Genomic DNA, 27,895 nt, shown 5'->3' on the forward strand with positions numbered 1-27,895 from the left:
CCTCACTCAGGAAGCTACTTCTGTGAGTACGTATTATTCATCACAGTAAAACTTGCAGGATCAGGGCCCCATTCTTTAATCAGAGGTTTCTTTCCCCGTTTCTTAAAAGATAAGGTCAGCTTCTCAAGTTGTTTATTTCATTTACTAATGCTTATTTTTCACAGTTAAAAGCTTACTAGTACCTTTTTACAGTCTTACTATCCAACTCCTGCCAGTTCTTCAAGATGCATAGAAAAAAAGAAGTTGCTCTCCAGAGCTGCATCAAATAATAAATCTCAAAGCTGAGTGTCTGTGATTTCTCCTGGAGTTAGGTGCAGCTGAAAGCGTCCCTTGCCTCTCAAAACGTACGAGTATGTTCCTTGCTTCACAAATCAGCCCCTTTTGTGACTGAGTAATAACTTCAAACACAAAAGGCTGGAAGAATGAGAAATTAGTTTATGGCCAGGAGGTCACTGTAGTGCTGAGGGATAAATCTATCATTGCTGTTTAATGGTAGTTAGTGGTTTGATAAAGTTCACCTAACTCCAGTTTGTTAGCTTAAAACATGCTTCCTAAGGCTTCCCAGATCAGCAGGTAAATAACGCTGTTATTGCTGCATCTATGTACGGGGTGAAATTTTTGCCCTTAGAAAGGTTATTTCAACAAGCTTTTCTTTCCTTTGTCTTCAGCTGTCTCTGAGTTGTTGCTTTCAGAATGTTTAATGGCTTTCTCCATTAGTGTATTCATGCACTTTTGTTGTTTTTTTTGTAATGGATCAAATTAAACTCTATTGCTTCATATTACAGCCAAGCATAAATCCTTCCAATTTTGATGGTAAAGTATTTCTAATGCAAACCAATAAACAGGATAATTTATACACAATGTTGTTCAGTCTAATTTGTCCATTATGTGCAATAGTTTCAACGGTGTATGATTTTCAAGTCTTACGTGCTTAATGCAGAGGCTAGAAATAGCAACAAATGAGGCTAAATTGTGAATGTACTTGCTTTTTATGGCCTTTACTGCAATCTTAGCAGATGTAGGTTAAGTGTGCTTATGTGTGCAATTTAATTATTTGTTAGGTGATGCATAGCACTGTGAGTGACACTGGTTGGTACAGAAATGTACTATTACAGTTGTGTTATATTGGCTGGATGCAGTAAATGTTTTGTATGTATTCTTGGTTAAACTTTTAATAAAGAATACAAACTATTGCCTGATTTGAACATAAAATACCCTATGGGGAATAACAATGTCTGTGTTTTAATGTAAAATTTAATTTTGCAAGTCATCTTTTGAGGACTATTCTGTGAGACTGGGTGGCTTTGAGTGCCCAGGGAAGTTAACAAGGGATGAGGAGGCTCAGGGCCTTTCAGAGAGATTCTTTGATAAATAATACTGACTCTTTGCCACACTGGACAAAATCTGGAAAAAAGAAAAATCCTATTTGCGTCCTAACATAAATAAATGTGTGCATGAGCACTGTCTATCTTACAAAGTAGTTCATGTTTGTTTAAGTTAGAGTACAGGACGCGCAGACAGTCTGGTGTCTGGCTTTTGAAACAGGGGTGTATAAGCATCTATGTCAAAAAGAAAATCGTTCAGGAATCTGAAGGCAGAGACTGACAGGAAAAATCATCCTTTGCAATAAATAAGACCCAATTTTGACATATATTATTGCTGAAATATATGTCTGCAGCACGTTCACTGTTGACATAGCTGTGAAGCTCACATAGTTTTCCATATAAACTATTCGTATTTTTTTCTGGATTTAGATTGTGATATTTAGATTGTGATATTTAGATTGGTGTTTTGAGGCAAGGAGTGTTTTCGGGGCTGTAGATTCAGTCCAATTGTCACCATCTCTCAATGCACCAGGGATGCTACTGTGACTGGCAGCAGCAGTTTCTTTTTTGCCACTTGATTACTATTTTCTTCCTTTTTTCTTTTCACATAGACTGCATATGTGAAGACTAACTACATAATTTTGGGGAATTAGGTCACCTTTTGCTTTCCATGGTTTTTCTTTAGTCAGTAGTTCAAGGCTGCTGAACAGGATATGCTGTTTCCTGGAACAGCTAATTTTAAAGCAAGTGCTTTTTCAGTTCTGTACGTATTCTTGCCCAATAATCAAAAAATCGAGGTTCATACTTTCAGTTTGGAGGATCTGGGGTTTTTTTGTTTGTTTGGTGGGTTTTTTGGTGTTTTGTGGTGGTGGTGGTGTTTTTTGTTTTAGTTTTTTTATCCTCTTATCCACTGGATTAAATCTCTTGTTTAGTTATTGCAAAATCCCCAGCTGCCTTTCGTTGAACCTGAGTCATGAGAATGAGGAGCATGAATTACATTTTGAGGAAGGAAATGTTCAACTTGAAACACGGTGTTTACAGGTAAATCAGTGGACGCTGAAAATGAAATAATTAGAAATAGAATGGCTCTTTTCTATAGGACTGACTTGTAGTTGGCTCCATCTGAGAATGAAAAAATGACCTCTTTGCTCGAGATTTTCCAAACAATGCTATAAGCTTCAAGTAATTTTGAGGTGGTGAAAGGTGAAACATTTGACATGTTCTTTTGGGGCAATGCTTTAAAAAAAAGAGGGCGGGAAAGAGGCGTTCCCACATCAGAGTTAAGGGTGTTTGTGGTTGTCCGTGACAGCGGCTCCAGTTTTAGAACACCTGTGTTTACCTTCCAGCTTTTCTCAATCGGCCTGAAAGTGGCCTAAGAATGGCACAGACAGACCTGCTGTGTGGCTGTGGTGCCTTTGCAACACACATGCAGAAAAAAAAAGAAAGCAAAAAAAGACAGATAAATCTCTTGTTATGCAGGTAATCATTAACTGCGTTTTTGAGCCAAGCTGAAAACATGTGGAACTTTTCTAAATTTGCTAGTCTATCAGATTGTGCTAAGACTTTTTTTTCCCTTATCTATTAAGCCTTTTTTATTTTTTTTTTAATCTCATTGGTCGTTTATTTCCTAACAAAAGTAGCTTTAACTTACTGGAGTTTTTTAATTAGTTTAGTTGTAAAAATAATACAAAAAATTACTAATTTTCTTGCAAATAAATACCTCCTTCCAGTATTTGGAAATATTTTCAACTGATTTAGCACCTTATCTGCCTTTTTGCTTCAAATGATACGTATGACATTCCTGTTTGCAGAAATATGTCTGCCTCATAATTACTATGTTGTGGGCTTTTTTGTGGAACTCTCCACAAAACTTAGGTTTTCTTTTCCTGACATCTCAACAGAGCAAAGTGGGAACTGGCCAGTTCTCTCTGGATTAGGCACTTTGATTAAACCAAGAGACTGCCCTAGAATGATCTCCTATGTGCTGTGCAGCAAAACAGCCACCTCTGCTGTCTTGATAAGAGAGAGGCAGATGGGGAGCTAATATTCAAAATGAGTCTCCATGGTTTAGGTGCCTCTTTCTTATGAGTTTTAGTAGTACCTAACTCACATCTTTTGAATCTCACTAAGTACCCATCTTGAGCTGTCTCGGCACTTCTAAATAGGTTGGTCATTTTCTGACCTCTTAAAATTACTCTTTGCTCCATGTAAAAGCTGATAGTTAAATAAGAGCAAAATTAAAGACTGCAGTTTCCTATCGGTTAAAACTTGAGTGTCTTTAAAAATACATGTATTCAGTTTGTGCTTCATCTTGCTGCATTGATTTGTTCTTTGAAACTACAGTGAGGAGGAAGCTTTATAAAACTGATGTCCAAACAGGATAAAACCATGGCTTGTTAACTCTGTCATGTTGTAGCTGTGTTACTTCACTCCGTAGACTCTCAGTCTGGTTAAATCTACATGTGCATTTCTGGATTTTGGTGATAGGATTTAATTACACAGCTGAAGAATGCAGTCTTAAGTGAATTATTCTATTATTCTGCCTTTTCTTCTTCTTTTTTTTTTTTTCTCTTTTTCACTAACTTCCCTTTTTTATTCAGTGTAATTCAGGCTCCTGAGTTGTTAGCATACTCAGAATTTACTCTCCCCCATCACTTCAAGTACTGTTGTGAGATTCTGGTGCAGAAGTTTCCTAACTTTCTGCTTCATCCTTATAACAGTCAGGAAATGGTTCTACCTAGAATTAGAAAGATCAAAAGCTATTTATTGTTTCCTCCCAGTGTCTTAGGGTGGATTCTGTCTAATAAGTCATTCTTGTTTTTCATTCAAGGTTTTATGACATTAAAATATCTGTGAAATGCCACAGAGTCATTACAGATTCATTACAGATATAAGGCAGAATCAGCCATCGAAGAAAAGCCATAATTTTTTAAGCAATAGACCAATTGTCATCTTTGGGAATGTATACACAAAGTGATTGCAGCCACACACAGGTTCTCTAATCTTGACCATAACAGTGTTAGTGTGCTACTGATTGCAACAGTTGATACCTATCATCTCACTGTTTTATATAGACTCTCAAGAAGAGCTTGTCTGGGCACTTGCAGTGAATCCACAAAGCAGTTTCCTGGGGTCCTTCTTAAATTTACTGGGCTTTGCACTTTTCCTATTCCTTATACTGGATCGCATCAATATTGAGAAGGTCTTCTTTCTGAAGGAAATGAGGCCTAAAAGGGTCAAATACAGGCAAAATACAGAAGTTGCACAATGCAGTTTTGTTTTGTTTCTTACTCAACAGTGCATCCTTTGCTTGCTCCTTGTGTTATGCCTAAATTTATTGTGGAATTTGCCTCAAGACTTGATCCAAATGGTTTCATCCAAAAGCCTAATGACATTTTTGGGTTGTCTAGAGCTGGTTTTGAAAAACCAAGGGCAAGTATTCCACACAGAATTGCTGTCACTATAATTAATGGCTATGGTTTCTGTCTCAGGAAGTATTTCAGGGAGAGATTGTTCTTTCAATAAAGATTTGCACCAAGCAAGACACTCTTCATGGTCCTCCTTTCCTAAGATGAATTTTTTAAAAGTTTGCTTGAGTGACTTAATGCAGGTTTGATTTGGTACAGGCTTTGATACGACAGATCTTGGATATATTGCTAGAACCTAAATATCATAGATTACCCTTCAGTTTAGACAAGGCAGGTGTGCTAGCAAGATTGCTGTAACCATTTTGCTTAAGTCACGTTATTCCTTCCTGGTCTGGGGTGGGTATCTTATAGGTAAGATACGTGTTTATCAGCTTTGGCATCATCTCTGCCTTTCTTGTAGATATCACATCTTCAGAAGAGTGTGCAAGTGTCAGGCAGCATAGCAGAAGCTTTGTGTATCTGGTTCAGCATGGACTATGGTTGTTGTCTCATCTGTTCTTTTTGAAGGTGCAGTCTGAGATAAACCAATTTATTTGTCTTGTTTCTAATATATGTCAATATATGAGATTTGCAAAGCACTTCATTCTTATTTGTAAATGTCATACAGTGGATTTGGTTTCTACATTCCGTCCTTGATTTGGGAAAGCTGCTTTCTTAGCAACCTGATACATCGTCTCCTGTATCTGATCTTCTCAGGGTGGTTGCCACCTGCAGAATCTTTACTATATATGTGTATGTGTGTATATATATATGTGTGTGTGTGTGTATGTGTGTGTGTATATATATAAAGGTAATTTCTAAAAGCTATGGGTCTTTCACTCATTGTAAAAACTCAAAAAACAAGATCTACATTATTCATTTTTCAGTCAAACAAAGACTCTGAACAAGAAGAAAATGAAGTAGTTTCACATATGCTCTACATTTATGTCTGTGTTTGCAGCAATAGTTTATACAGTGTATGTGAAACAATTGTTTAAATATGTCCAAGTTTGCAAATGTGAGGCTCATCTTCATCTTCTTGGTGACCTTTCATTGTTCTGTTCTTTTAATGTGTACCAATTTGACTGGAAGCCATTCGTGGCTTTTAGATCACAGCCTCTTCTGGATAGAAATGATTTCTCAAGAGTATACTTCATGCAAATGCTCTAAGTTAATTCTAATAGAGGAGAAAAAAGAGGATTTTCAAAGAAGCAGGCTGTGTTTAGCCATTTCCTAAAAAAATGTGGCATATATGGTTATGCAGTCTTTAGTTTTTATGTTAGGACTTTTAGCTTTTTTCAGCCAAACCTGACAGAAGAATAATAGTTGGATCCCTAAGAGGATTCTCTCTCTCAGTGTACTGCTCGAGGAAGACATGAAAAGAACTTTATCAACAGTTATTACCATTTAGCAGGAGACAGCTGTGCAGCAATAGATAACTACTAAATAAATGATGAAAGAAAAAGGTAAGTAGGGGTTAAATAGGAGTTGTAGGCTGAACAGTAGGTATGTAATAAAATGCTATATACAGGTAGAATCCAAGAATTCAATGAGAAAATTGGAAGGAATATGAGGATTTTATTATGAGGAAAGGTAATATAAGGAAGGTGTAAGAGAGAGAGGTTGAAATATCGGGCAAGGCTTCCTTAGTATTGCAAGTACAGAACTAACTTGGTTTGCATATTTGTAAAGAGGTCCTTTTCCTCCAATGATTTATAAATATTTTAATGTCAGCTTTTTAGTTTTTTCTTCTATATTTCAAAGTGCTGTATGTAGCAGTACAACTGCGAATTTAAATCTATCGAGCATAGTGCAGAGCTTCAATCATTTCTCTCTGCTGCTCTTTTTATGCTACATTTAAAGTGATGACATTTAGACATGAAGAGTTTTTAACTTATCAAATTAAAATCTACACTTCTCATTAGTTTTTTAATAGCATGAATATCAGCTGATCTCTGGCAGTTTTGTGGGGAGCAGTAGAGATTAAGTGGTGGTACTAGAATTAAGTTGATGTTGAAAAGATGCTGGCACCAAAGCCACCTCTCATAGTTTTAAATTCATCCACTTCTATGCTGAAGGACTCATTCAGTGTAATTTCTGACCCGGAAAATTATTTAAGGAATTATTTTTTTGTATTTTTACAACAGTTAAAAAGAAATTATTTTGTGGTACTTGGAATATTTTGTAGGAGAATAATCGTTTTAATATCTCAATATTAAGAGCTTTTTAGATGTATCTTCCTTATGCAAATACTTCAAAACATAAAGATTAAAAAAAAAAGATTTCAGAAAATTTGATAAAAGACAGTAGGACATGAAAAACTATTTCATTTAATTTTTATTTTCATATTATATTCTGCTCCTTCTATCTTTTGTCTTAAATCCAAAGAGTACATTGAGCTTCGTGTTCTTTTTTTCTATTTTTCCATACAAGCTATCACTTCTCCTTTCTCACATCTTACACCATACCTTCAGCATCACTCAGCTTTCTTCTTTTTCCCTAGTGTCAAAAATGTTTTCTTTTGTCTTCCCTCATTGTTCTCCTAACTTATCCTTCCCTTTTTTCAGCCTGGATGTTTGTTTCTTCCTCATCTGTCTCAGCCACTTCATTGCACCAACAAGAGCCTGAACATCCTCAAAGACCTTTGTCCCATGCTAAGAGCTGTACCTAAGATACTGGTATTTTCGTGTATGTTGGCTTTAGTTGTTCTGTGAAGCAGAAAGATTACTTCAGGTCCCCACTAATCAAGCGGAAAATGGATGACATGAGCAAGATGTGAAAAGCTCATTGGTAGCCCCTGGAGAAGTATTGCATTCAAAGTTGACAAATTGCAGGGGATTTAAGGAGTGCAAGATAGGGCAAGCAAATGGTCTGGCTTTCCGCAAAGTTGTTTGTCAGAACGTTTGTCCTTTTAAGAACAGTTTAGACAATTGTTATGAATATTTTATACACGTACAATTCTGGTATGTTGTTTGCTATGCATGCCAAAAGTTACACTGAGTTAGCCAGTTAATGAGGAGTTAACATCAGTTCTGGCATTTCTAAAGGGAGCGTCTTCATTTATTTCCCTTTCCCCTGAAACTGTGTGTTAACATTTTTCATTACAGGATCATGTGTGCTTTATTTCACAGCATTCCTGCTTCACACCGTATCCAGAGAACAGCCAATCAATATATTTTTTTTATCTTCTTTGTTCATTATGTGTGCCAATCTCTTGTTGACTGGATACTGTTCAAACCTTTCCCTGAAAACAGAATTTTGAGTAACGATCATGGGGATTTTCTGTAATATTCAGTGTTATAAGAATGAAAGGTTTAATAAACAACTATACCTTGTATTCCTGTAGGAACACTTTATTTGTGTTTCTTGTGGAAGCCAGGGTGTGAAGAAATTAAGGTCAAAACTATCCAGAGTTTTCAGAACTATTTGAGACGTACAAGATGTTACCCACTGGAACATTTATAATTCATAAATTCCTAGCATTTAAGGCCAATCCCAGAACCCATTTCTAAGAAAAAGAGGATGCATTTTGTAGCACTGTTCCTCAGAGGAATGCATATAGTAAAATCACCCTAATTCCCTCATAGACATAATTGCTGTTTTGCTATACATACACCTAAAGGTTGCACCTGTACCAGTTTTTCCACAGCATTACATTGTCACCATGTACCAAAGTCCGAGGTCTTATTCACAGTCAGTGCTTTTCAGAATGTGATTCCCCTTTCTGTAAGTGTGCACTGTGTCCACTGTTCTTAGACTGAGAATTTTGTATTGGGTTTTATTAAAATACATTCAATTTGAATACACCTCATTATCAATTGACCCAGAACATTGCTTTATCATTATTTTCTTACTTGTTTGTTCATTAACATTAGTAGCCATGTTTATCTGGTTCCAAGTAATTGAAGAATACGTTGAATACATGCATGCCTAGTACTGATACCCATGCAATCTTAGAGGTATCTTCATATTATTCAGTTATGAATGCATCTTGGAACACAGAGTTTTGGTGTTTTGTTTTTTCTAGCTGTTGGCCCACTCTGAATCCACTTAGGGAAAGTTTTGTTGATGATGCATTTTGCTCTTTTTTTTTTTTTTAATCAGACAGCTATGTGATAATAAGTCAAAGCCTGACAAATCTTTTTATGACATCTGCTTCTAATCTCATCAAAGGGAGAAATCACATTTATTTGACAGGACCTATTTTACACAAAAATACGTTGACTGGGAGTAATTATATTCTTTCATTAAATTCTGTATTAGCTGAATCCAATGTTTTCAATTATTTGGCCCAGTTTTTATCCCACTCATCTTCTTTTTTTTTTTTTTTCCTTTTTTTTTTTCTTTTTTTCAGGAATGTCTTAGTATTTTAAAATTGATTAAAACCAAACATTATCCAAACAGGGATCTTCTCTAACAACCTTCCAACACCTGAATTGAAAACTGTCATGATCTGTAAAAGCTTTCCTTCTTAAATAGCTAGGGAAAAGTGCTTATTAATTCTGTGTAAAAATGTATGTAGCTACATATGCCTCCTGTTTTGTGATACTGGCTCACAACATCAGAGGCAGATGCTGGTGGTATGGCAGTAGAGGTTGAACCTTCCCACCAATATTTCATTACTTGTTGCCATGCAACAGATGGCAGCAGAGGGGCAGTCTGACAAAATGGTGTCTGACATGGAAGAGTGGATGAAGCAAAGGTGCGGAGTTGAATTCCTCCACACAGAAAAAATGGCACCCATTGACATTTATCAGTGCTTGCTGAACTTTGATGGAGACCAACCAGTGGACGTGAGCACAGTGAGGCAGTGGATGTTGCATTTCAGCAGTAGTGGCAACGATAGTGCTCACCTCCACTGGTGCAGATAATTAGAAGTGCTGCTTGCAATCTAATGGCAGTGGCTATGTTGAAAAAATAGACTTTTGTAGCTGAGAATTTGCTCTATCAAGTAGTGACTCGTGACATTATTGTGCTTTTTTTGAGCTGTTGTAGATTCCATGGAAATAAGTAGGAGGCATTACTTGTGGAGTGACCTACATAAATCTCCAGTACAGTGATTAACATCTCTTGTGTTATAAGGAGATACAGATTGTATCATGCTGATAAAAAATATATGATTTTTGAAAGTGTATAACGATTTATATATATATACATATATATATATATAGTTGACCACCGAGTACTTTCAGCATATGTCCCCTAAACCAAAGTCCCCTATAGTGTCATTAGTTTTCTTTTCAGATATTACAGATAGGTACTGAAGAAAAGCTTGTTCCATTCCCTAATTAGATTAGCTAGTCAGCAAGTCTCTATTTGTATTAGTTAGCATATTGACCTGTATGTGTTCAAGAACTGTGGTTCTGTGCTACAGATCATTGTAAAAAGAATAATGGTACGGGTCTTATTTTTTAAGGCATCAGGTTGGTTTTTTTACTATTTTTCTAGTTGTTCACCAGATGATTTTAGTAATGCTGGTTACATAAATTTATTCCCATCAATGAGAATTTCCTCCTCTTAAATAGATCTCTAGGATCAATAAAAAGATTCTTTTCATTATATTCTTTGCCACATTGGTTCAACTTTCTTGTTAGGTGCTGAATTTGAGCATGTACCTCATTTGCCTTCCAAATAACCTCCCCTTGTGTTGCTGACTTAATATCCCGGCTGCTCCAGCTAGTTTCCAACTGAGAAGATTAGCCTCCTACTTGTGTGGTGTGGGCCATCCTGTTCATACAGTCCCTCCCTTCATTGATAGACTGTTTCACAGATCAAAATCTGTTTCTTTTCAGGCCTGGATGACAGGCAGATAATACTGGAAATAAGCTTTCTCACTTTTGATCTCTGTAGATAGGCGCTTACCTTTTAATTTGCCTCTTGTTTTTAGCGTAGATCAAGCCTTCAGTAATTTCCTATCAGGCCTGACGTGTGGACATTATATAGTATTTATGTTCTGTCCCCCATAGACTTCAGTTGCAGCTGTGATTGTACAGTACTTCTGCAGATTAGACATAGGGGATTTGTCTTGCACAGTTAGAAAATGGGTAACATACTGTGAATCCCTCTGAAAACTTTCAGTTAAGTCGTGCTGAGGTATCTCGACCAAAGCTTGGACAGATTCCACTAATGCCCAGCAGCACTTGCTTCCTTTAAATACGAAGTATATTTGCTCACAGCTGCAGTTCCGATCCTATGGCTCCAACAAAAGGAACAGGAATAAGCAGGTAACAGCTCCTTCCCTGGGCAAAGATGATTCATTCCCTCATTTAGGTCCACCCTCTGCAGCAATTAGAAAGAAGTTTAGAAAAAAAAAAAATTTAAATCACAATGCATGTGTACTGGTAACATTAGTTATATATATAGTATATATCTTTGTCCTTAGGCTCATGACCTTGGTAATGTTCTACTAAGGAAGGAATCAACTCATCCACCTTTAGTCCAAGGATCTTTGCTGAGCCACTCACCAAGGCTCCATTTACAGTCAATATGAAGAGGGAGGCATATTAACACATGGCAGCTCTTCTGAAAGGTAAATGTGGAAGCAAGAGCAGAATGTTCTTTGGAAGTGCCTGGTTCATGTAAACCTTAGGTGACTGGAGGCAAATAACAGCTCATTTTTGTGCACAGGACTTGTGAGCATAATTATACACATATCTCTTATGCGGAAAGGTGCTATGCACTCATGTGGATTTAGTTGTATTTGTCCTATATATAAGTACAGTGTTAACTTGCTGCTGTAATATTGTGTTTCATTTCTGCTTAAAGTTATTCAAATCTTAAATCAAGCCTTGTGTGAGAACCAGTAGTCCTGTCCCGCAGATCATCTCCGTAAAAGTGAGTTATACATATAACGATGGTAAGAGATTACTCTGGTTCATAAAGAACAGCTTTGAATGAGCCAAGAACTTCTGAAGATGTGATTCATTTAATGGGCTTCTATCTAAATCTTGATAACACATTAAGCAGCAAGAAGTTGTCTGACTTTTGTCCTTCATTGTTTAAAACTAAATAGATTAAAGATGTGTTCACTGGAAATCCAATGGTATGTTTATTTTTTCCCTTAATCGGTTGCTGATGATATCTGATATTTTTAAAGATATACCTCTAGGAGATTAACCTAACCTTGAGACAGGTTCCCTAACATTGTGCTTCCCTCTCTTTTATGTAAAAATATCGGGTATAAAGCCATTACATGCCATTTTAACAAACTCTTCTTCGTATTATTAAGTTCCTAAAATGTATGTTGGCATAGCTTTTTCCAGTCAGTATTCTTGATTTAATTTTTGTTCTTAGTAATGTTACTTACTTTTTTTTCTTATGAAATAGTAACTGGAAAATATCTATCTGTTGCTGGAAAGATTATGAAGGCTTATTTTAAATTATTGGTTTGTTTTGGGGTTTTTGTTTGTTTGTTTGTTTTTTGTTCTTTGGTTTTTTTGTAACTTTGGGATGGGTGGGTGTTTGGTTTCTTGTTTTTGTTGTGTTTTTTTTTTTTTTTTAAGAATTAGTTGAGTGCAGTAGTAATGAAATATCGAGATCCTTGTGCTATCAAATATAATTTCATTTTGTCAATCAGTATATACTTGAGGGGGATTTTTTTTCTACTGAGCTGTGAATAGTGTAAAACAAGCAATGGGGAATGCTAACAACTCAAAGGAGTGGTCACCTGGAGTTAAAAAAAACATTGCTGATTAAAGACTAAGCTGGCAGTTCATCTAGTACAGATACAAATTTTGTTTTATATAGAAGGGTTTGTTTTCAGAGAAACGGGTAATTTTACTGCAGACTGGTTGATGTGAAAAGCTATGTATCACATAGCTAATGATGTAGATTTCAGATTTTTTCGGAGTACCACAGTGTAGTAAAGAGAAAATATTAGATTTTACACTGTGTTGCATTTTAAATTTATCTCATACCTTGAAGCCTCAGCAGACATTTGGTATTGAATAATGTTTCTTTGAGTGCAGAAGTATCATTTTCTTGAAGCCTGAAATATTAATTAATCTTTGTAGGAATTAAGAAGTTAATTAATTCTTGACAACAGTGACAAGTTGTTACTGCCTAGACCAGAAAGAAACCCCTTGCCCCTTCTGAGATATTGTGACATCTTTTATCAACTTCAGTGGCAGCAGTGTTGGGCCCTGTGTAAATAGGGCCAGTGAACTGTAAATATACACATGAAATAATATTCATTGCTACAGTCCATCTTTAATTATTTACATTTCATGAGTTATCTCTAACTCTTTGCTAGAAGACTTTATTTGATGTTTTGGAAAACCATGGTCTGTTAATGGCTTCTCCATTCAGTTGCTGGTAATATATCCTTAAGACTTGGTATGAATTTGACAGTACTTCGCATCCCCTCAAGAGGTCCAGAATTTCCATGTTTTGAAAAATGATGGAATTTCAGTATATCTTCACAAATGATGATCTCATCAGAGGCTGGCTCCTAAGTTATCTGAAAAAACACTGTTTTGGCCTGAACTTGGAAATTCCTTAACTTTGTGAGTACAGTCTTTTGGGGTATTTGATTTCAGTGTATAGGTTATTCATTGTATTAACTCATTTTAAAATTTGTGGTAGCAAGTGTAATGGGAGGACGGTTGGACAAGATGATCTTATAGGTCCTTTCCAACCTTGAGATTCTATGATTCTATAACTCTGATAGTTTAATTGAGATTAGGGGATATCTTTTATTGAAAACAATTACATTTTACCATCTGCCAGGATTCTGGGCAAAGCAATACAGGCATAAGTGAAACTGATAACTTACACTCTTCCTTATAAAAATGTAAATTCAGTCATATTATGAAATACAGAAAAAATATCTGTATCTATCTATATATATATATGATTTGAGGAAACAGATCTTGATTTCTTAATATTTAACTTTGTATTCTGGTAAGTTTTTCCTACTTCTTTGACCTCTAGCCATAGTAGCTGCAGACATTCATACAGTATTTCATTTCACCCGAGGCTGTTGATAATTTAGTCATCCGAAACAGCTTCTTCTAAACAGTGTCACTAGGATGTAGTTCCTCCCTCGAAGGGGAGTGGTCTTTTGTTAGATTATGTAAATCATGAAACTCATTCATTATCACCGCAGTAATAATTCCTGCCGTAACCTGTAGAACCAGGGATCGAGCCACACTTTTCCTGCATACAGTAAATATTAGAAGCTACCGTTCCTGCCTTTGCTTTAGTTTCTTGGGGGAATTGCATGAAAGTAAATTCAAATCAGCGGGGATTTGTTTGTCAAATTTTGCAAATCATTTTCCAGAAAATGGAGTTTTGCAAACGCTGTTCAGGAGCCCCAGATACCAAACTCACTTCAGCGTTAGAAGTAACGTTTGTACTGACTCGTTCAATCTTAATTTTGATTGATTACTTACCAGCAGAAGTTTATACTAAAATCTTTCCTTTGTCCTCTTTATCCCTTACTCACCTTTTCATTCTTCTCCTGTCAATTATTAACACTCTGACGTTATTTGTTGCTGCAGTAACTTTGTTTCAACGCAGCTGTTGCCAGGTGAATTTTCTTGGGAGCTTGGTTGTCACACTTAGAAAGATTTTGTGAGATAGCTGAAAAGGTATGTTTCAAGCAGCAGTCTTCAGGTTTACTTTTTCTTACAGAACAGCCTAGCTGTTTATAGACATTTTATCTGAAAGCAAAATGCAAAAGGAAGCGTGCTGTGGGTTGGTTCCAGACCATGCATTCTAGGCTTTGTACCACCAGGTGAAAACGTATAGGATTGAGTTCAGTGGGACAGATTTGCTGTGGTCTGCCATAGTGGAGGTTGAGACTCTCGGAAAACAGAGTATGCCTGCTTTATTTGTTAATTCAGATCTTTTCAGGCCTGTTTCTTCTGGGAAGTGTAACTGCAATTATGTAGGGAATCCAGTCATGCTCTGCATTGCGGGACTGTGACTGTTGCAAAACCAGAGACCAAAGTCCAGGTGCTTTCAGTTCCCTGACAGAATGGCTGAGGCCAAACAGCACACACCCTGCCATGCTCCGCTGCTGGTACCGGGCCTGAGGTTGTGCCACATGCACAGTGGTGTCCCTTATGATCAGCTAGCAGGCTGGAATGGGTCACCCAGTTGCAGGGTTTGAGTAGCTGAGGCCCTCACCAATTTGAAAGATTTCTGGAATTTGAAAGATTTCTGGAGTGTCTTGGCTGTGGTGAAACAACATCCACTACAGTTGTGGTTTTTTTTTTTTTTCTTCCAGGATAGTTCCTTCTTGCTTTGTGGTGGTTTCTGCTGTGGAAACCCCTGCAGGTCACTAGCTCACAAGAATTCCCTTGCTTCTATCCTGATTTTAGTTACTATCTTTTCACATTGCTTTTAAACCACTCTTCAGATCTCTTCCTAAGGCAGAGGGTTTGCCCATCACTCCGAAAAGTTCCCAGCTGGTGCAGTCTAAATGTTAACTTTTCATTGGTTGACCACAGCTGAGTGAGACCAAAACTTAACCACTTTCCCCCTCTCCCAGCCCCCATAGCTCATTAATGGATAACAAGCAAAAAGCAGAGCCAATTTTTGTCCTCTAGGGGAAAAGCCCAGTGCAATGGCCTAAACACGCTGTAAGAACAGAGGGAAGCAGCTGGAGAGAGAAGGAAGGATTGAAACACAGATGTAAAGCCATTGGTTAAAACCATTCCCTCCTCTTTCCTTTTCCCACTATTTTAGCATTCTTCTAAGAGTAAAAGAACTGACAACTAGGCTCTGAACTGGCATCTGTTTGTTTTTACAGCATGCTGTAGAATCCTGCTAATAAATGTAAGCTTTTGTATACAAGGATGCATTCCAATTCTGTTGCTATAATGATATGTGTTTTTTTATCTCGAGTCTGAAGTGGAAACACTGAAGTACATTGCTTCCCTTTATTTCAAAATTATATACCAATATCCTTCTATGTGTCTTTCTTAAAACATTGCTGCCATAGCAGTGTGATATACTTTCACTCATCTCTCTGGCTGAAACTTTTTTGCTAGCTGGTTTCCTTACTTGTCTGTTAAAATGTTGGTAGCTTCTGTTAATTGTCCAGTGCCTACTGATGAGCCCAGAGCTGATTGTCAAGCTTCCCTACTTAAAGTCCAGAGAACAAGCTGCTTATGATGACCCAGCAGAGACATGAGGGAGGTCTATGAAAGGGAGACTATTCAACCAGTTTTAATCCTTGTTTTCAGTAAGGCAGTGTCTTTAAGTGCCGACTAATTAGTGAATAGGCATGGTTGTAGTTCTTGTAGTCGTGGCTTTTGTTGGCCTGAGATGAACTGAGCAGCTAATAGAACTTGTTTAAAATCTCTGCTTTGCTATTTTTTTTAATGCACTTTAATAGGATATGGAGATGACGAAATACAAATCAAAGCAGGAATAAAAGTAGGTATAAACTGTCCGACTACCTATGTTGATACATTTCATTTAGATATAAGCAATTACATTTGTGACTCCCACTTGAGGAAGTCTGGCCCTGTGCTAAAATAACTATTCATTTTATAAACTTTGACATATATTGATACTAGAAAAGTGTGTAATTTTTTCCCTGTTACAGTAATGTTATACAAGCATTACTTTGCATTTAAATTGTATGTTAAAATCATCAATTACAAAGTAATCAATCAAGATAAATATAGTTCTCCCAGTTAGCAGCACTGAAACCAAATTCCAAGAAGTGAAGTAAATTTGTTTAAGAATTGACAGCACACCTAAGACTACAGTCTAATTTTCAAGAGGGATGGCTCCCTCTCTAAACATATCTGTATCATATCCTATTACATATTGTACAATAACATTTTGCAGTAGGTACAGTTAACCATTTTGCACATCCCAAAAAGTCATTTCTTGTAAAATTGAGTGCAAGGAAAGAGGGAAATTGAGCTAATGATGAATGGCATCCAGGCACAGTCACCTGAAACAGAATGCATTCCTGGAAGATCAGCGAGATATTTGAAACATAGCAAGAAAACTTAGGAAAAAAAAAGTTGTGGTTCTTTTCTGTTTGTATTTCCCCTATTACTTGCATGTTGCTTGACCTTGACATGGTGCAGACAAAAAGCAGGCAAAGCAGCCTGCAGCAGCTTACTATTCTATTCATTTTCTAAAATTAAACATAAATTCCAGTGATATTCAATAACAGTACCTTGGTTATTGAAGCTCATAACCTTTTTGCTGCCTTTATCACCTGTATTATCGATCAGAGATAATTACTGCAAAGCAGCTGGCTGTTGGTTTTAGAGAGCATCAATTGTTCTCCTGTCCCAGCTGTTGGCTAATAAGGACAGTCAACACATCTGTTTCAACAGCTGGTAATTAACAAAAGCCTAATTGCTGCAACTCTTTTAACAACAAATCTATGAAAGAGTAGGGATGTGGAGGAATATTATTTACTCTGTGCTTTGCACTGTCTTTGACGAGTTTCTTTTTCTTTTTCTACTTTGAACACCACTGCCTTTGTCTGACACATTGAATGGCAGGAGAACACAATATGGTAATCCAGAGCTTAAGTTTTTCAGATCTTTGTTGGTGTTTCTTACTGCAACATTTCTTTGCTAAGTTGCAAGATAAAATGGATCAAAAGCATTTTGTGGAGTTTCATACAACAGCTGCAATCCGCAACAGTATGCCTAGGAATAGGGCTGCCAATCCAACAGCTTCCAACAGAAACTAATGGGTTTTCCCCTCTCTGTATGAATTTAATACTCTTGCACCCCTCCACAGAAAAGGTTTCCTCATTCTAAAAGTGGTGGCTCTTTGAAGAATTTTATCATTGCTGTTAAGATGTTTCACAAGCCTGGTTGCACGGATGAAACCTACTAATATTGGTTAGTTTAAAAGTTAATATCAGGTGGTACCTCGCCCTTCATAAATGTCACCATTGTATCCATACCAAATTGGAGAGGGTTCTACACAGTGCTTGCCTACATATCTACATTTACAGTATTGGTCAGCAACACAGTCAAAGACATTGCTCTTGGTTCAGTTTATTCTGTGGGTTAACCTTGTATACAGCACACATATAATTGGAATACTCAGCACAAAATAGAATGCATGTATACAAACACAGGGAAACATTAATCCCATTGAAGTCAATAGCAAACTTCTGTTGGCTTCAATGGGTCAGGACTTTCTGTGCAAAACTAAGTTTTCTTAAAAGCAAAAGATGAATTTGGCATTCATCACACTGCACATGAAAAGAAAGTGCTCAAGTATTAATGGAACGATTGCCTGGAGTATTATGCAAGTCAGGCATGTATTGCAGATTGTGAAAATGACTGAGTCAATAAAATTTGCTAAGACATAGCGTTTAAAGTGGCTAAACTGATGATGAAAAATTGTGATTCTTTGCTAAAAGTTAGTCAAGATCACTTGATTAAACTTGCTGCACTAGCATTTCAGTTGGCAAATATTTCTGTACACTGAGTTCTTTAATTGTCTTCTGGGTATGTTGAAAGGTATATAAGAAATTCTACCTAAGTGCTTGCCATTGACAGAATACAGATTGCATAATTAAAAATATTCTGGCAAGACAAGTTTAGTTCAACAGGTGTTCAAGTGAAGAAATGTATAATAGGTGCAGTGAAAAAGTGTAAGATATGCTTTGAACAAGTGAAAACAAAAGCATTGGCTGAAATTCTAGTTGTAGGACAGTAACAGAGAGAAGTGTTTGCTGTCTGGTTTTACTGGAACGTGATTTCTGTACATCACAATCTATGGTGATTGAAATGGTCTCGTTTGCCTTGCACAAATAAGATGGGAGAAATACATCTTCTGCATTACATTATACCATGGAAAATTGCTGCAGCATTTGATAGTTAAAGCATTTGAAATGTTTTCTCTGGGTTATTTTGTTTCATTTTGCCAACTATGATTTTAAAGAATGACTGCACATGACTCCTACGCTTCTCCTTCCCTTCCATTTTCCTTCCTCAAATGATTTCAAGTATTGTGAGGCATGCAGGAACCCCATTTTTTTTTTCCAGGTGAAGTGTGGTTGAGTCTGAGTGAACTGTGACAGAATTCTAGAAGTGTTCTGCAACCGTGCACCTAAACTTCAGTACAAAATGAAGTGAATGCTTTTGCCTGAGGCAAAGATTTGATAGAAGCAAGTCAAATAAACATGCATTAGTGACAAGCATAATTACCTCATATAAAATTTAGTAAATAGATTCATTTAGTAGAAAGGATCAGACATCTTTTGCAACAAGCTTTTGAGTTCTGAGTGAATGTAACGTACCTACATCAAAAGATCTCATCCAAAAGTATAGAATTCATAACAATCTGTGGAGATGTCTGTCCCCTCCTAATTCCATAGGCAAGTGCTATCTATTGAATTCTCTCGTGCATTTTTTCCAGCAGATAAGTAATTCCTATAAGACTTGAATGTATACGTATGTTCTCACAAACGTATATGTTTGCCTTTGTTAATATAATTTAAACTCCTGAGTTAAAGTTCTACTTTTGTGGAAAACACTGCAGTAAGAATGTGGGGAAAAGAAGGTTCAAGGACTTATTCTGCATAAATATGATCAAAATCAGTACCAGGTACTCAGATTTAGAATATCTGATCCCTGTTACATGCCAAGGACTACACAGAGACTGAAGCTGTTTTAAAGTGCCTATTGGGGATCCGCTCATCCCAGGAGGCATGGTGGTGTCTTGCTCACAGTGACTCAGCAATTCATAGCCATCCCAGATGCATTGGCAGCTCAAGGTAATAAAGGCTGCCGTCAGCCTCAGGAACAGGCATGCGGCTTTTGCCCAGAAGAGCTAGGCACAAAACTGATCCAGCTGGGGGAAGAGCCCAAATTGTTAATCTGATGAGAACTTCAGTTATCAAAGGAGGAATATTAATAGACTTGCCAGATTCAAAGTCAATTTAAGAATGTCTGGGTACTTAAAGTCTGGACGTGTCTGTGCAGGGCATATGGTCACTGATTTTTTCTTATTCCTACTTTCTGTGATAACAGAAACATTTATTCAGTAATGATTTATTCTTTTCTCAAGTTTGAAGAAATTGTCTTCAATTGCTTGTTGATTCTGTGTTGTATGTATGAAAATATCAGATAGATTTGAGGGTGTACTCCTCCTAGTAGGTTTTTTCCAGAAGACGAAGACTAAAGTGAAGTAGTAAATACTACCTCAGGCTTTTTCTTAGCTTTCATTCCAAATCCTGCAAGAAGTATGGACAGACACAGTCATAATGAAGCCAGTGGGACAGCTCATTTTTACAGTGCTGTACAGACTCATTGCCTTTATGGAAGTTTCATAGTTTGATTGTAGCAGTCAGATTCTGACTGCTGCCTCCTGCAAGAGTACTTTCTGACAAGAGGTAACAGTCGCTCTGTCTTCGTGCATAGGTTACAATTTGGGATATATTGTCACTCGGCACCAGTTATGAGCCTTCAAGCGTAAATTGTCAACTGCTTTTTTGCTCAAGTTACTGCCTTGTGTGTTTTTTTTCTGTCACTTTAATGAGGCATGAATGATTTCAATGTACATATTTTCTTACGGAAAAGGGATTTGTGAAATGTCAGTGTCTCACTAAGGAACTGCTGCCACAGGAACTCTAGTAAGTGAATGTCTCAACACAGAAACCAAAGGATAACCAAGTCCAAAATGTTCTGGAAGGGCATGGTCAATAGCTGGTCATAGGTCAAAGACAAGGACTTTACTGTAAGGTGGAGTCTGCAATAAAGGCTAGGTAGTGAAATAAGAGCAAAAATTACTCCTACATCTCTGCAGCTGCAGGTGAGACCTGAAAATCAGGAGTGCCTCATCTGCCTACCAGGAGAGAGAAGTAATTTATCAGTCAAATTCAAATATAAGGCTTATCAAGCTTGTATAAGTTTAAGTCCCTGTTAGTTGGCAAGACTATCTGTGTCTTCTCTAGTAACTAAAATTGGATCATGACACGGATTTGCAGAATGTCACACAATCATCTGTGCTTTTTGTTAGAAGGCTCCCTGGCATGGTTTTAACCTGTTATCCCAGACAAAGCCTTTGAAAGATAACTGTATACCAGGTCCTGTTCCCGTAGACAACCTGGTATTGGCACCCCTGCTTTTGGGGGTTTGGCAGAACTTTTGGTGTGTGAACACAAGCCGTGCCAGAAGGTCTCGAGGCAGAAAATGGTTCCTGGATGGTTGTTTTTAGTAATAGCGGGGTGTTGCTGTGCTCAGGTTTGGGGCTGTTAGCAGAGCCTGAAAATGTACCAGACTGAGTCCTGAAAGTACACACTGTTTCTGCCTGCAGCTCACCTAAAATGTGTCTAGGTGTAATATGAACTTTCTTCTGTTCCTCTGCCAGCACAGTTCCGCCCCAAACTGGATAGGACACTTCTGGGGCTGAGGGGAATGTGTTTTTTATTGAATAGGGTCTTTGTTATTGTAAAGCTTCTGAGACAACATTACAACACTACCTTTTGGATCCTGTGCTGACGACTTACTGTTTGTAGCAGATACTGACTTGATATCCTAGTGGCTCAAGTCATTTATGTGGACAACGGGTTTATCATGGGTACTGACATTTGAAGCTTTCCCATAGCAGCCTGCCAATAGACAACCTGGAGAGCTGCTTGCAAGCTATCCAGCTTACTACAGTCTACACGGTCATTTCTTCCTTGATTTCCTCTAAGGAGACTGCTGGTAAAGATTGCTATAATGTGTAATAGTCTTCATGGTGCATGTGAAGCAAGTGAGATCTCTCGGAGTTGAAGGAAAGATGCCTGTTATTAAAGCAGATTAGAGAGATTTTTCCTTCTTTGTTTTAAGCTTACATTTGATAACTCTCTCTGCCTTTGAAGGGATATGTGTGTTTTCTAGTCCAGTTACCTAAGCAGCCATGAATGGGGGCATAAGAAGGCTTCCTCAGATAACCAGAATATTTTAAATTCTACAGAAAATATTTTCTACTTTAAACACATCATACCCAAAACAGCGTGGTTAAATTTTTATTTTTCCCTTCAAATTCAAGTTTCTCTGTATTACTGATGCCTTTCCATTATTTCTTTGAAACTGTATTTTTAGATCAGAAACAAATTATGTGATGTCAGCATGGCCAAACTTGAATTACAGATCATAGAGAAACGTGACCTTTCCACATGCCCACAGATGTAGGCATTCTTTAATCTGGGAAGTAAAGGAATTAATTTACCTCTGTAATTTTTTTTTTAATTTGCATTTTTCGTATAAGTTAATTCTAAAGCCATAGTAACCTTGCAAATATAACTGTTGTGAATGGCTATTTGCCCCTGTTTTAAGATGAAGGCTTCTTGGTCGTTTCTTTTGATTTTATTCTCACTGTGTGCATTACGGTTTAATAGCAAGACAAGCAACTACCTAACTGTATATGGAGACCCAACTACTTGGTATTTTAAAGTACTTCCATCTTGTGTTCTTATTAAATTATCTCCTGCCAAAAAATCTGCATCCCTGTACATGATATTATTTGCATGCAAAGCCTAATGCAGCTATGAATGTATATTTCTGGTGCTGTCATTCTTGGAAGTTTTCAGACTTTGCAGTATCCATAGTAGTTCTCCATAAGCATGGAGTAGATATCTACAATAGTATCTCTGTGTTATGTAGCTCTGTATTACAACAAATGGAATTCATAAGTGAAGTCTTGACCCTGTGAAGTCAATTACAATTTGGGGTCAACCTCACAGGCAGACTTTCCAATTAATCTTCCTCACAGTGAATCATTCTTTACAGAAAATGGTTCCAGGTGTTAGTCTTATAGACTCATCATGTGCACTGAATTGTCCTCTGAACAGCTAATTCTTCCTGCAATTTCAATATGCTGTATATTGCTCAGAAAAAAAAAAAAAGAAAATATTACAAAATAATACTGTGAATGGTGAGGAAATTTTGCATAAATGTAGTACCTAAGTTTAGGTAAGCAAGTTCTCATTGAAAAGTATAATTGACATTTCATGCAGAATTTTTCGTGCATAATGTGATAACAGGCTGAATTTGTCTAATATGTGCTAATGTGGACACATCACTAGGTAAGAGAATACACTGCTTGTCAAATTCTTCTGCTGTGTGATGTGACTGTGCAGTACAAGAATGAGATATCCACCTTTCAGACATAATGATTCGAACATTTCTTCTTCGGGATACTTGGTAGATATTAAGGTTGTTCTCCTTGTAATTTAAAGAACTGGGTATGTGCCTAGTCTAGTAAAAAATGCTATTGGATCCTTTAATTTTCCTTGACAGAACAGTAAAAAGTTCTTTGGTGATATATTTTTTTTTCTGATTACACAATCTGCATAATATTTGTTATGACTTGTTCCTATCATTCAAAACTGCAAGAGAACCTCTCAGAATTAGGGACCATGCAAGCAATATTCATAGAATATGATCATGTATTCTTACTGGGAGTTTTTGTTGTGACGAAGACAGAATCTGATACTTACTTTGACCAACAATAGTATTAGATGAGGGAGTAATATCTTATTATAATTGTTTTATCCTGATGCAAATTCATAAAGGTCATGTTTGCTGTGAGATCTCATTCCCTTGTGCCCAAAGGGAATGTTTACCTGGGTGTGAGTGTGGCAGGGTGCTGGGAAAGCTGTAGCTGGAAGGCTGTCATGGTTCTCACCATCACTGCCTTTACTCCAAAGTCATTTACACAAACAGTCCTCAGTTAGTTCTTTAGAGTAGTTTTCTAGCTGTACTGATCCTCGAGAATAACACAGATCTATCAGAAAACAGTATTACCACTCCTTGATTTAGTCCAAGTTAATGTAACTTCATAAAAACTATTTCCATTAGAGAATGATGTGTTGAGAATTTTCTTGAATTTATAAAAATTTCAGTTATCACTCCAAGATTTTTCATCTCAAGTTTACCTCCCAGAAGTGTTATTTCATGAAAATGTGCATCTACATTTCCAAGTTTTAATTTTGTTTTAAATTTGGATTTATTGTTTAGTTCTATGTTACATGGCATGTCAATAATTTATAACATCTATCATCGTTCAGTTCCAATTTTCACTTTTCATTTTTAAAATCATCCAAGCCAGCTGCTACTTGAACACACATTGCAATATTTTATCTAATGTTCTAGGTCAAACTGTCCCCTGTTTGTATTGTAATGAAACTGTTTGACACGTTAACGCTGTGAGTCAAAAAGGAAGGTGATCACTTAGCTGTTAGTAGGCAGCCAGGCATTTTCAGTTCCCTCCTGTTAGCTGGAGTCTTGTTCTCGACCCTGAAAACCTCTGATCCACTAATTAATAAGACAAGTGCTCATATTCTTTTCCAGATCAAAGTATCATCTGCTTCTGTCAGGGAACAATTTGATGTGTTGACACTTTGAAATAGAAAACAAGATGAGATATTGTAATCTGCACTAAGTAGCAGCTGCTAATGTAAAAATAACAGAATGGTTTGAAGTTGGATGTCATAATGTGTCACAACATGACCTGCTCTGTCATGCAATACATGCTACTGTTATTGACAGGAGATGTAAAATGTGAAAGTGTAAAATAAAAATAAGCCTTAGTATTTTTAATTTCTTTTAAAAAATTTCCTTATTTTAATTCAAAGTCAAAGAAATCTTTGCTGCCCCTCACCATCTCCTGCTGCCCTGAGAACACAATGGACCTTTTACTGCTTCCCTAGCCAGTTAATATCATCAGAAACATAATCCTGTCCCCAGGAGAAATTGGGGTAATTCTCAGTTGAGCACTTATGGCTAGATTCTGTCTCAGACCCCAGGTAGCATAAGACCAAAGGAACAGAATGACACTTCACTGCCATATCTCCTCATTACACAGCCCTAACAAATGTAAATGATTGAGCCCATAAATAGCAGAAATGACTGTTGAGACTTACTATCTAGCCTTCCTCTACTCCAGAGGAGTATCCCGGATCAGTGGAAGGAAAGCAGTTGGTAGCAGCCATTACTAATTTAAGTAATACCTACCCATTAACAACTCTCTCTGTAAAACCGGGGGGAAATGTTTGGAGGAAAGGGTGTCAGTTCTAATTGGGTGAATTGTGATCTGGATAAGAACAAACTGATCTTCTACAAAAAGGGGTACTTATTAACCAACAAAGTTATATCTTAGAAAATAGAAGATACAAGAATTAATGAAGATTGCCAGAGGTTAAGCTAAATTGGCCCATAGAAGGTTAGTTAAACAATAGTGTAACGACCAAAATGAGAACAAGGAAAGAGGAAATGTGCTACCATTCTAAGAATGGCGTAGAGATCAAGGATAATCTGTATTAGGTCCAAAAGTGTGTAATCTTTGTTTTTCTACCAGCGCTTAGAAATGATGATGTTAACTAATGAGGAAAAGGGTTAAGAGTACTAAAGGTATGGAAATGGAGTATATCACTGCTGCTGAGTAAGTTATTGTCCTCAAATTGGAATAATGGTGGCCTCCATCCCAAAATTCCAAAAGAGCTCTTAACTAAAATTGCAGAAATGTTAGTGAAGTTCTTTAATAAATCCTATGAGGTTCTGTGTGATATGATTTGATAATTAGCAGAGGCAGCACCTACACTTAGAAAACAAACAAACAAAAAGTAATTCTGACAGTTATACACCAGTTGGTATTTATTTTGAGTCTTCAGAGTAAATTTGGAAGGAAAATATTTAAAGCAAGAATCTGTCAACAGTAGATTGAAGAACATCGTTCACTCAAGTAAATTCATGCAAGAATTCTTAGATATAATACTGGTTGTTTAGACAAGGAAACTTGTTATATATAAGCTGACAAAAAAGTAGAGTTTCTGATCTAGTACCACATGGAAAATTATTAATTAAAAAGATGGAGCATGTGTATGCTATTCTTTTACAAGCAGGCACAAACTTAACATAGGAAATCCTGCTTGCTATTAACTGGGTTCACCTAGCATCTCTTGTTTGGAAGGATGGGCAAGTTGAACTCCATCTGCAAAATATCATGCACCCATGAAGGTGATGAGAGATTACTCAAAGGCAATAAGGAACTGGTTAGCAGGAAGGCAACAGCAAACAGCTTTGAAAGGAGTAGTGTTAAGGTCCAAGGATTTCTACTGTGCAGTTTCTATCTAGTTTCTCACCAGTTGGTGCTGAACCAGTGTTCTTTGATGTTTTCATTAGTAACATTTGGTATGAAGAACAGAAGCGTACTAATGAAATAGTTTGATGCTGCAGAACTAGGAGGTGTTATTAATATCAAGTAAATTCAGGCTGTCTTGCAGAATGATTGGAATGGCCTCAAGTACTGGGGAAAAAGAAAACAACAGTGGGTGACATTCAGTGGTACCAAGAATTTTTACTATTAGCTGGATCATACCAGTGGACAGGTGGACAGATAATATGGGATGGTGGCTGTGAGCAAAAGGAATACAAGAACATGTCAGGTGAAATGTTTCCATTGGAGTTAGGTAGCACTGTTAGCAGAGCATGAATGAGATATGGGTTTGGAAAGACTGAGGGACTGAAGAGCCTACTGACTGAGACATAACAGAAGAAGTTATGTTTAGCCCACATAATGAAGGAAATGTATATTCTGTCTGTAAATATATATAGGTGGAAATGTAAATGCTCTCCATAAGTTCATGAGAAGAAAAAAACATCAGTAAGACAATCACATTATTAAGTTTTGCTACTCAGGTTCATTGAACATTTTTTCCTTCTGTTGGCTGCAGAAAAACATTGTGAAAGTCATCTTTCATCCATAGGGAGTCTGACAACATACAAGTTCTACATTTTTTTTAATTAGTAATTTTCCATGTGTCACCACATCAGAAGCTTTACATCTGTGTCAGCTTACATACAACAAGTTTCAATTTAGATTAGAGTTTAGGGTGCTCGTATTTGCCCTAGGGGAGTTATGAAAGGATAAAAATTCTCTTTTCCTCTGCTTTAGTTTGCACATAAGATTGTGCTTTAAATATTTTCAAATAATAGCAACAGCAGTGAGATCAATAATGGCATTTTCTTATTCAAGATATGGCTATTTTATGTTTGATACGTAGCAGTTAACTTTTAGATCTAATTTAATTTGAAAATACAGATTTTCTACAAGTAACTATTAAAATGCAAAATGGGAAAACAAGGGCTTTCTTTTTCTTTTGCCAGAATTTGGACTGGGAGGCAGAGAAGAGAGAAGGATCTATCCAGATTAAACCATACATGAAAGCTTTACAGTTTGTGGTCAAACAAATGTTCTGACAAAGAGACCATATCCAAATACCATTTCTGAGTTAAACAGAAGCTTCACTGGGAGCATCCCATCTACCAAGGTGGTGACCAACTTCACCAATAACTGGGTCTTTTTAGGGAAAACCTCCACCAGAGGAATCTGAGTGTAATTCTTTTGTTGTCAATGCTCCTTCTCTCCCCTCCTTTCAAAAAAAAAATAATAATAATAATCAAAACTGATACATTTCTTTGAGAAGTTCTGATTTCCACATTGTGGCATTTTCCAAAGGAATAATATTTTGTTTAAAAGTTTCCAAAAAGCTATTGTAATTACTGGAGGTGAGGTCATATAGGACTTCTGCCATGTGCACTGTGGATGGATTTCAATATACATTAATAGAAGTCTTCAAATATTTTATAGTTGTGCAAGCGCCATTGTTTTAGTTAGCAGTTAGCATAAGGTTATGTGTGTGGTTCTGCTTTCCTCCTCCTAGGAAGGATACTTCAGCCATCTCTTTGTGTTTACCACTCTTCAGGCTGTGAATGATGGCCCATTTTGTTGCATGGTGGCATACTGTGCACCAAAACACATGTGCTGGAATTTTCATTGGTGTCATGTAGCTCCCTAGTATCAACCCACTATATGCTAGTCAGGTTAGCAAATGCCTTATTTTCTTCCTTTGATATTTTTTAGCTGTTTTTTGGTATTGCTTTCTTTTTTAATTTTTAATCCAGAGCACCTGAATCTGCTGTTACGTTTGCTGGTGTAAGTCAGATGAGAACCCAGTCAAAATAGTACAGTTTGTCTGATGAAAACGGACATAAATAAGAGTCTTCAGACTCCAATGCCTTCTGACTTTTGTCCTGAAAAGTGAGTGGAACATGAGGTGTATTTTTATGATAGTTCTCCAAAGAGACTAGCCGTTAATCTCCCTGTGAGTAGGTGTGTCAGCTGCAAACATTTCCTTCCAGTCTCCCATTTCAATCACACTTCACAGTACACTGA

The 27,895-nt window shown here is 36.9% G+C and overlaps 1 protein-coding gene across 16 annotated transcripts in view; it reads left to right on the plus strand.

Moving 5' to 3' along the window:
* MIPOL1 (mirror-image polydactyly 1) overlaps positions 1 to 27,895 on the plus strand; it is a 182,372-nt gene that overhangs the window by 102,797 nt on the left and 51,680 nt on the right. For 2 of the 16 annotated variants that reach the window (XM_046941961.1, XM_046941962.1), the window contains exon 10: positions 11,115 to 11,261. The exons of the other annotated variants lie outside the window; for them this stretch is intronic. In XM_046941961.1, the coding sequence (XP_046797917.1) occupies positions 11,115 to 11,222 (108 nt within the window). In that variant the 3' untranslated portion in view covers positions 11,223 to 11,261. The remainder of the gene's footprint in view (positions 1 to 11,114; positions 11,262 to 27,895) is intronic. 16 annotated transcript variants of the gene reach the window in all.

This window comes from Gallus gallus, chromosome 5 (assembly GCF_016699485.2).
Source record: "Gallus gallus isolate bGalGal1 chromosome 5, bGalGal1.mat.broiler.GRCg7b, whole genome shotgun sequence".
In the NCBI taxonomy this organism is placed as follows: domain Eukaryota; kingdom Metazoa; phylum Chordata; class Aves; order Galliformes; family Phasianidae; genus Gallus; species Gallus gallus.